Source organism: Molothrus ater, chromosome Z (genome assembly GCF_012460135.2).
Source record: "Molothrus ater isolate BHLD 08-10-18 breed brown headed cowbird chromosome Z, BPBGC_Mater_1.1, whole genome shotgun sequence".
NCBI classification, from domain to species: domain Eukaryota; kingdom Metazoa; phylum Chordata; class Aves; order Passeriformes; family Icteridae; genus Molothrus; species Molothrus ater.
Window position 1 is genome coordinate 30,610,916 of NC_050511.2, and position 10,516 is coordinate 30,621,431.

At 51.8% G+C, this 10,516-nt stretch overlaps 1 protein-coding gene across 1 annotated transcript; it reads right to left on the reverse strand.

Annotated features, from left to right (window-relative positions):
* Window positions 1–1,892: 1,892 nt before the first annotated feature.
* Window positions 1,893–10,171, reverse strand: LOC118699696 (uncharacterized). Its single transcript, XM_036403798.2, has 2 exons — window positions 9,989–10,171; window positions 1,893–4,060 (listed from the first exon to the last, which is right to left on the reverse strand). The coding sequence occupies exon 2, from the start codon at window positions 4,048–4,050 to the stop codon at window positions 2,611–2,613; it is 1,440 nt and encodes a 479-aa protein (XP_036259691.1). The 5' UTR covers window positions 4,051–4,060; window positions 9,989–10,171; the 3' UTR covers window positions 1,893–2,610.
* Between the last annotated feature and the right edge of the window lie 345 nt (window positions 10,172–10,516).

A 10,516-nucleotide genomic window follows, 5' to 3' on the forward strand; every position in this document is an offset into this window, starting at 1 on the left:
AATTTTGCTCTTTTTACACATCAGGTATTCCAGAGTTCAGAAATTAACTTATGGAAGATGGAGATAAATGTTGCACTTCCATGAAATTCCGCAGTGTTACACAGTTGAAAAGCACGGTACCAGCAATTGTTTTACCCCTTGAGAATGATTTTTTTCTGTGGCAGTGCCTAACACATTATGGCTGGTTCTGCAAAGCCATAAGGTTTCCAGCATGTTCATCACCAAGTGAAATCAATCAAATATTTGCTGCCAAGCGCAATGAATTTAGAGGCACTGGCCTTCACACAAAAATTTATTCTATGAGTGAGTTTCATAATATTAGCATTTGATAAGCAAAACAGGGATGAATATTGGCTAACGTGATGACTGGCTAGGTGGAGAGCCGTGATATGTTTATCTTGGCTGTATCAAGGCTTTCAATACTGTCTTTCATAGTATCCTTATAAACATGCTGATTAAGTATCAGATGGATGAATGGACAGTGGATTTAAAAAAGGACTGCCAGGTTAAAAAAAAAAGGTTGTGAACAGAGGCACAATGTCCAGCTTGAGGCCAGTCCCTAGTGGTACAGCCTGGAGACTGATACTGAATCCAAAATGACCTGGATAAGAAGAGAGGGAATCCTTAGCAAATTTGAATATTGAATAAAATGGGGAAGAGGGACTCATACTCCATGGCTATGTTGCCATTTAGAGGGTTCTGGACAAACTGGTGAAATGGGTTAGGAAAAACATCACAAAAAAATCACAGTTTTTCATATTTCACTGTTTTCTGGGAAAAAAAAATCAACTGCTTCAGACTAATAACCTCAGTTTATTCTGTTTATCCCTGCTCCAGCCATTCTTGTAAGACTTAAAGCCACTTCTGAGAAGTCTTTAATATAGCTAACGTAAGCTACATGAATCATGACATATGGCTAAGCAGAAATGCTACCCCCCCTCCCTACATTCTTTCCTCCCTTTCTTTTCCTTCTGATATACAAGAAGACTTAACTATTCTACTCTCTGTGGAACATAAAGTTTGCTACAATACCAAATGGTACAGCAGATTTCTGAAGTGAATTATCTGAATTTGCTATAATAAATAGACTTTACAGATCTCAGGATCATAGCTATTAAAAAAAATCACATCCAGATGATATAAATCTTGAATCGCAAGGTCAAAAGTCTTGCTCAGTAATGGAAATGTGAAAAATATTTACAATCAATCACTCTCTCACATACCCCTCTCAAATGAGCTGGGATATAAAGTATTACATTACACCATGTTTCAAACCAGCTTTTTTTTTTAATACTATATTCTCAGTAATTTGATCTACAAACACAGACTATGATTAGATTTTTGTACAGGGTAACAGGATAATATAACAGCATCATGCCACAAACAAAACCACCTTAACCAGAGTGTTCAGTTTAAACTAGTGCATATTTTGGCACTGTTAAGAAAATAACACCTATAGGAACCTCTTGTCAGAGGTTTCTCTGATTCTAGGTATTTTCCCTGGCATTATATTAGGGTATCTTACGTTTTGCCATTTTTCTATTAATAGCTTCTGCTGACACTTACAGTCCAGAGCAATAATGTTTCAAACAGCTAGCAACAATGGTAGAAGCATGCTGTTGAAAGATGTTAACAAAAAATCAGTGCAGCAATTTTTAAAGAAAATATCAAGGCTCAAATCTAGATTTTCGTATTCATTTAGACAAGACTTTAATGAGGACTTACCTGATATATTTTCTAGTGGAAAAAGTGACTTTCCAAGCCTTGAAAAACATAACTAGCAAACAAACAAACAAAAATTACTTCCAACGCAATATGGTGGACTGCAAATGTGACTAAAAATTTCAGACTTAAACAAAGATGGAAGAAACCTTTGCAATTTATCCGTGCTGCTGCGGTGCTGAGATGATGAGTTTGCCCGGCTCACGTTCAGCCCCGATCAGCGGCGAAGGGGCGCTTGAGGAGCCCGGAGCTCCTATCGCGCCTATGGGTCCCGAAGAGATCCACGGTACGAGAGCGAAGGAGGGCGGCAAACGCAGGGAGGCGCAGGCAAGGAAAGAGGGACTCAGCCTTCAGGAAGGGTTGGCAGGTTTATTGAAGGAAGGTCGAAGGGAGAAAAAGCAGGGTGGAGGGAGAAGGACTGAGCACCGAACTGAGGGCGAGTAACAGCTTATAAGGGAAGGGGGAGGGCCCGGGAGGGGCAACATGACAACCAATGAGGGTATGAAAGAACTGATACATAGGTTGATGAACGCATGAAACCGACAAATCAGCAAAAAACTGGGGAGGGGTCCCTGCCCCTGCCCAATCACTCGACACCCTGGGGAGAAGGTTCTAGAAGGAAAGGCAGGGCTGCCGAGTGATGGACAAAGGCCAGGGGTGGGGACAACAAGACACATCTGATGGATAGGGGAGGGGAAACGTGATAGACAAATAACGATAAGAAATTGGGGATTTCCAGGGAAAGAGGGGGAAACTATTCAGGATGAACCAGACCAAATCAAACAACGTTACATCACACACCACCACATCTCCCCCTTTCGCAAACAACAAAAAAAGGAAAGGGGGGACGGGGGGACTAACTTATTATAAGTATCTGAGTTTATGTTCTCAAGGTTCGAATTCGCTGTCCTCATAGGACAGTTCTTGGTCTACAGGCTCCATACTGTCTCCTTCGTCAGGGTCCTCCCAAGAGTTTTCTTCTGGTGAGTTAGGGGGTGCTTGGAGTCGGAGGACTTCCGGAGAGGAGAGGGCTCGGTTAATAAAGTTTTTCAGTACTTTCCATAGTATTGAGGCAGCGAGTAACACAAGTATAAGTGAAAAACATAAATAAACGATTGGCTTCAGGATGGCCACTACCCAGTTTGAAAACCCCCACCCGCGGAACATGTCCCCCAGCCAGTCGGTAGTTTGCGCTTTAATATTTTCAAGATGATTTTGCATGCGCTCAATGGAGACTCTCGCGTCTTCAGCCTTGGATGAGAGGTTGAGGCAGCAGAGACCTTCAAACTCCTCGCACTTGTGCTGGTGTAACAGGAGGAGGAAATCGATGGCGGCTCTGTTTTGGAGCGTGGCTTGCCTCGTGACTTTCTCATCATAAAGGAGGTCCGTTAGGGCGGCTGACGTAAGATTGGCCTGTTTTACAACCCAACACTCTAGGCGGCCCAATTCGCCTAGTGACTTCGCGATCGCTACCCAAGGGAGTAAAACTGTGAGGGCAGTCGCTTTTGTACGGTCCCAATGTTCAATCACAGAGTCGCAGCCTTCATCTAAATTCTTTAAATCTCTTTTGATACGTTTTGAATCGAAGGTCGAATTGAGGCTTGCGCTTTTATTTTGCCAATCAATAATATGGGTCAGGTTGGGTGTAAACAGGGACAGCCGGCCTAATGCACATGGTCCCCCGATAGGATTAGATGGGATTCCCGCCCAAGCTCGGTTTCCGCAAATTAAGAACAAACCATGGGGAAGGGTCACTGCTTTGTCATTCGGGGAGGTGGCTAGAGGGATTTTCTCAACACGTTTGCACCATTGGTTCGGGAGATAGGAGGCATTGGAGGGGTTCAACAGGGTCAGAGTGCGTGGATACCGGAGTGAGGCAGAGGGGGGGTGTTGGGAACCCGGGGCTTCTCTAAAATATAGAGGATTACCGGGGCTGGGGATATATCGAAAAATGAGGCAAACTGGGGCAAGTGCAGAGCCGAGCAAATGGAGCTCTGGAGGGTTCACCTCAAGAGTAGGTTGTAAGCGGAGATGGTCTCTCCAGGCGCTCCAAAAGGCAGTGGGGGATTTCGGGGTGGTTTTGAAGGAGTAAATATAATTGAAAGGGGAGGGAAGCTGGGAAGGGGGGAGCGGGATCCCCACGAGGCAAGACGCCATCGGGTCTTCAGCTGCCGCCGTGTTCAGGCAAAGGTGATCTTGCCCCAGGGCTTCCGCGAGGGTCCGCCAAACATTAGGTTTCGGCTGGGGGAGAGTCCATGCAGAGCAGCTGGTGGTGAGCGTGGCCCAAAGGAGGTAGGTGGCAACTAGGTGTGTCTGGGGCCGTGCCATACCTGAAAAACTAAAAAGAGGCAGTATCAGGGAAGGAGAACTGGGTTTTAAGAAACGTGAACTAAATATTCGAATGGTTCTGGCTCATCACTGAATAAAAAACAGATAGGCGGAAGAAGGGGGTCAAGGGGCTTTCTTCGGCGCCTCCAACTGGCGACACGGACTTGTTGCTCTTTCGTCCGGTGTTTCGCTTCCCTGGGCACAAAAGGCCGAACCCATTTTGAGGGCACCCACTTGGGACCAGAAGGAGTGAGGACGCAAGCGTACCCTCTCCCCCAGGTCACCAAGTCAAAGGGTCCTTGGGTCTGCCAAGTCTCCGGGTCCTTGATGAGGACCGGAGGCTTGGCTGTAGGTTGCAGCGCGTTGTGGCTCCCGAAGTGTCTAACCATGGGCGGGTTCAGGCTCTCAAAGGAACAGTTCAAAAAATTCAAAGTGAACATCGCCTTTGAGAGTCTGATGTGAGGGGGCTCTACCTTTGTGGTGGATTTCTGGTGTTCTAAAGTTTTCTTAAGGCTTTGGTGAGCCCTCTCTACCATGGCTTGGCCTGTCGGGGAATAGGGGATGCCTGTTCGATGTTCTATTCCCCATTGCTGCAGGAACTGGCGCAGTTCCCTGGACTTGTACGCAGGCCCATTATCAGTTTTGAGCAGCCTAGGGATGCCCAGAACAGCAAATGCCTGAAGTAGGTGTTTTTCGACATCCGCTGCTCTTTCCCCCGTGTGAGCGGAGGCGAATACCGCGCCGGAGAAAGTGTCTATCGAGACATGAACAAAGCTCAACCGGCCAAAGGAGGGAACATGAGTGACATCTGTTTGCCACACTTCACAGCTCGAAAGTCCTCTAGGATTTGCCCCCAGGCCCAATGATGGAAGCTGGTGGGACTGGCACTGGGGACATGTCGCCACGATAGCTTTGGCCTGTTCGCGCGTCAGATTGAACTGGCGAACAAGGCCAGGCGCGTTTTGGTGGAACAGCTGGTGGCTTAGTTTGGCCTGACCGAAGCGATCAGGGAGCGGGGCCACCTGAACAGGAGCGGCAAGGGCATCAGCGCGCCTGTTGCCTTCCGCAATGAACCCCGGCAAATCGGTGTGTGACCTAACGTGCATTACGTAGAAGGGCTGCTCTCGGTGGGAGACTAAATTTACAAGTTTGGAGAGTAGCTCGAAAAGGCGAATGTTCGAAACGTCCTGGAGGATTGCTCCCTCCGCTCTGGACACTACACCGGCTACATATGCTGAATCAGTTACTAAATTGAAGGGCTCAGAGAACCTCTCAAAAGCTCGGACGACTGCATCCAACTCAGCCACTTGTGGCGATCCTTCTACCACAGTGATGTCTGTCTCCCACCGCTGAGTTTGAGGATCCCGCCAAGTCATCACTGACTTGTGGGATGCTCCAGATGCGTCAGTGAAAACGGTCAGGGCATCGAGGGGTCTCTTGCTCTGTACTGACTTGATGGTGAAAACAAATTCTTGATTAAACAATTTGTGGGCCGGCCGATCTATCGTAATTTGGCCCGTGTAGCTGTCCAGAGCTAGTTGTAAAAGTTCATTCGTCTGAAGGACATTCTCAAACATTGTTAATTTGAGGTGGCCCGTGCCGAATTTAATGGGAAGATGAATGCACGTCAAGTCCTCACCTGCCAGCTCTCTGATCCGTGATCTCGCTTTTCGGATCAGGTCAGCCACCAGCTCCAGTGGCGATGTCATTCTTTTGGACCTATGGTGGCTCAGGAATACCCACTCTATGATCAAGAGAGGGTCCTTCGCCCCGCGGTCCTTGCTCTTCCCGATGACTCCGTCCCACTGGAAGAGCATGCCGTGAAGGTGTGGCAGTTTTCCCAAAACAATGAAACGAAATGGCAGGCCCGGTTGGTACCGGTGGGCCTGCCTGGCCGAGATTAAACTCTGAATTTTCTCCAGAGCGGTTTTGGCCTCCGGGGTGAGGGTCCTGGGAGAACTCAGCTCCTCTCTCCCCTTCAACAAATTGAAGAGAGGGGTTAGGTCTTCCGTGGGAATACCCAACCAAGGTCTCACCCAATTTAAAGAACCACACAGTTGGTGGGCATCTGCTAGGCTTCGGATATTGCTTTTTATTGCCAATTTTTGCGGAACAATGGTCCGCTTGGTAATTTCAAGGCCGAGGTACCGCCAGGGTGGCATCCTTTGAATCTTTTCCTGCGCCAGCTCAAACCCTGCAGCAACCAACGCAGTGGTTGTCAGGTCAAGCGCATGGGCTAACAGGTCGTCGTCTGGCGCACAAATCAAAATGTCATCCATATAATGATGGATGACGGCTGACTCCACAGCTGCACGAACAGGGGTCAGCAGGGAAGCGACGTACCATTGGCAGATCACCGGGCTGCACTTCATGCCTTGTGGCAATACTGTCCAATGGTAGCGCTTGCCTGGGGCTTCACGGTTGATGGATGGAACCGTGAAGGCGAAGCGCGGCGCATCATCAGGGTGTAGAGGAATTTGGAAAAAACAATCTTTTATGTCAACAACTGCCAAATTCCAATCTTTAGGGAGCATCGCAGGGGACGGCATCCCTGGTTGGAGGGGTCCCATATCTTTAATAACTGCATTAATTTGACGGAGGTCATGCAGGAGTCGCCATTTGTCTTTGTTGGGCTTTTTAATGACAAAGATGGGAGAGTTCCAAGGCGACATGGACTCTACTAAATGCCCTTTCTGTAGTTGTTCCTGCACGAGCTCGTTGAGCGCCGCTAATTTTTGTTTGTTTAGCGGCCACTGCGCCACCTGTACTGGTTCATCCGAAAGCCAATCCAGCTTCCAGGTGGGGCGCTCAGCAGTGGTCGCTGCCCGAAAAACCTGGGGAGCCACTGGTAGGTCAATTCGGGCTCCCCACTGGGCCAAGAGATCCCTCCCCCACAGGGGTTCCGTATAATCTAATACAAACGGACGAACAGAAGCCAATTGTCCGTCGGGCCCCGTAATTTGTACGATGCCTTTCGATTGCCTCGCCAATTGAAGCCCTCCTACACCTCTGATGTGGCCAGGGACGCTTTGCAGTTCCCAACGCGACGGCCAATCCCGAGAGGGAATAACCGTGACGTCTGCCCCTGTGTCCAGCAAGCCGCGTAGAGCGACTTGCTCTCCCCCTTTTTTCAATTTACAAATAAGTTTGGGCTTTTCATGCCCAAGAGCTTGAGCCCAGGCTACTGTAGGTATGTTTGAGGCCTGGGCCGCTGATTGAGGTTTTAGAGATGGTAAAGCAGAAACAGTGGATGGTCGTGGCACGACGAAGAATTGGGCTATTATCTGCCCCTTCGGTAGGAAGAGCGGGGGGTGGACACAGTGCAGCATGAGTGAGATTTGTTCCGAGCCAGCGGGAAGCAGGCTCGGGACAATACTCACTTCTGGTGGGGTCGCCTTTGTGTCGCCTAGGACGAGGAGACTGTGGCTTTGACGTTCCCAGTTTGTTAGACCCTCCGGGAGGACAGCAACGTGGTGGAAACCGGCGGAACGGAGATGTAATGGTTCTGCAAGCTGCAACCTACGGGAGGAAACACAGGATGAAAGAGCATGAGTATCAATGGGTGGTGTTTGTGTCAGTCCGGCATGAAGGTCAAGTCCAGTTGGAGGCATCATTCTACTGTTCTCCCTCTTCTCCCGCCAGGACTGATGGTGTGAACAGGCCTCCGCATTTGTGTCCTGGCGCAGGGGGCCGCTGCGCTGTTTAATTAGTTTTTTTGAATAGTTTGCCCGTGGGTCCCCTGCACGGACTTTTTGAACTCATAAAATTGTTGTTTGAGGGGACATGCGGGCATCCAGTGCCCCAGCTTCCCACACAGATGGCACGGTGTGGCTGGAGGCTTGGGCACCGGGGCTGATGTTGGTGGCAGCGGCTGCGCGGTAGTGGGACAGACGTCGGTGGTAAATGGGGGCTCCTCGACGGCGGCGGCGGCAGGGCGGAAAGGTGTCCTCAGGCGGGCGGCTGCGGCAGGTGGTGGTCCGGTACCTGATGGAACTAATACTTTTTTCCCACACACCAAAAGCATGTCCCGCAGGGTGGGAGCTGGCTCCAGAGGGAGGCTGTTGATTGCATCTTTGCAAGCCGAGTTGGCATTGAGGAATGCCATCTCTTTTAACAGCTCGGCTTGCAAGTGTTCTCCTTCAACCTGATAGTTAATGGACTTTCGGAGCCGCTCCACGAACTCGAGGAATGGTTCCTCGGCACCCTGCAGGACTTTGGCATATGGGACCTGGGGTGTGGCCGCTCGCAACCCCAAGAAAGCTTTCTCAGCCGCCCGGGCAGTTTGCTGCAGGACTTCTACGGGTATGGCCCTGGCTTGGGTTGCTCCGTCACTCCAGTTCCCCGTCCCAAGCATATGGTCAATGGAAATGACATCCCCGTCTACACTCGTCCGGGAGTTCGGGGAATCCCATAGGGACGGGAGCACCTTCAAGGCTTCCTTTCTCCACGCTGCCTCCCAGAGCACTTGCTCGGTGGAATTGAGGAGGCAGCGGAAGACTCGGCGGAGGTCGGCAGGTGTAATGACCGACTCCGCCAGGACGGCCTGAAGGAGTCCCCGAAAATATTCGGAGTCCCTCCCGAACTCTTTCTGTGCTTTGCACAGCTCCTTCATGGACGAATGAGAGAAGGGGACCCATTGAGCCAGGGCTGTCCCATCTCCCGCGGGATGAAAAACGACCGGGGCTGCTGATGGGACTGCAGACAGCTCCGGTCCCCGGCTCGGGACCCCCCCCCCGCTAGCCCCCAGAGCGTGGGAACCGGAAGGGAGGGCGTGGGAACCGGGAGCGGGGGAGGGAGGGTCCCGGCGTGGGAACTGGAGGGAGGGTTCTGCAGCAAAGTGCCTCCCCTTATGGGAGGGGCCCCATGACGTCGTTGCGGAGGCGGGGGGTGGTGGGAGAGGAGGGGAAGGGGGAGGAGTTGCAGGGGGTGAAGGCGGGGGAGGAGGGGGAGGAGTTTCGGGAGCAGGGGGCGGAGGAGGAGGGGGAGGAGAAGGGGGAGGGGGAAGGGGAGGGGACGTGGGAGGAACCCGCGAGGGGGGAAGGGGAGGGATTTGGGGGGGGGCTCGGGAAGGAGTGGGGGAACTCTGGGAAGGAGAAGGGGGTTTTTTAGGATTGAACACGCGGTCCCCTCCATTTTGGGATGATTTGACGCCATCTTGGCGAGAGGACCGCGGAGAACTGAAACGAACTTTGGGTTTAACAACTGGGGTCGAGGGGGTGCGGAAAGAGGGAGCAGGAACAGTCTCCTCCGGAGGTTGGCCAGACCTCCGGAGGCTCGGGGACCGGGTCGCCCGCGAGGAACTCAGGGACGGGTGACTCCCTGGCGCGGGGCTGTCGCGGGCTGCTCCCCGCAGGGACTCGGTTCGGGAGGGAGGGCGCGAGGAACGAAGGACAGGTGCATGGGGACGGGGAGAACTGGGGTATAACTGGGGGTCCGCTGGCTGGGTCCGGGAAGAGGGTTTAGCAGCGAGGGCAGAAATCAAAAGGGATATTAAACAAAAATGGCTCTGAAAAGACTTGCTGCCAGCTTGAATCTCTCTCTGAAGGCGGGATTGGACCCGCTTCAGGAATCTGGGATCCAAGACTGATTCAGCATTTAAATCAGGGTAGGTATGGGTCAGCCAGCGGACTAAACTTTTAACTTCCCTTTTATTAAACTTATAATTCCCACCCCCCAGGGTACCCACAACTTGGTAAAAAACCCCTTTCTGAGTGGCCGACAGTTTAGCACCCATAATTGCTGATGGAACACGCAGGGGTCGGCCACTCGCTCTACCACTAGCAACAGGGAAAGCGAAAAGAATCTGAAATAAAACTGAACGGGGTCCCCACTGACCCTGACCTCCCCCTCCCGCTGGCCGAGGAGAGGACCGGGATGCCTACGCCAGGTTTTCCGTGGGGTCAGGTGGTGGGCTGCACAACACAGCCAAGAGACTCACCCGTCAGGGGGACGAACCAAGGCTGCTGCTAGCGGGAGCTGCCTGCGCCGAAGGCGGCCTCTTTAGGGTGCGCTGAGAGGGTGTCGCCTTCTTCTCTCCGGAGCACCGCACCTCCCGAAACGAGGGCGTGCTACACGGAGAGCGGTGAGTCGCCCAAAGGATTAGAACAATCCAACCTGCGCGTCGTGGGACTCCTGCTCCGAGATACAGTCCTCCGAACGATGTTCCAGGATCCACAGACTGCCTCAGATGCAGAGGTCTTCACGCCACGCGTTGGGCGCCAAACTGCTGCGGTGCTGAGATGATGAGTTTGCCCGGCTCACGTTCAGCCCCGATCAGCGGCGAAGGGGCGCTTGAGGAGCCCGGAGCTCCTATCGCGCCTATGGGTCCCGAAGAGATCCACGGTACGAGAGCGAAGGAGGGCGGCAAACGCAGGGAGGCGCAGGCAAGGAAAGAGGGACTCAGCCTTCAGGAAGGGTTGGCAGGTTTATTGAAGGAAGGTCGAAGGGAGAAAAAGCAGGGTGGAGG

Excerpts from the sequence above, each read along its gene's own strand:
- LOC118699696 (XM_036403798.2), bottom strand. The coding sequence starts at position 4,050 with ATGGCACGGCCCCAGACACACCTAGTTGCCACCTACCTCCTTTGGGCC.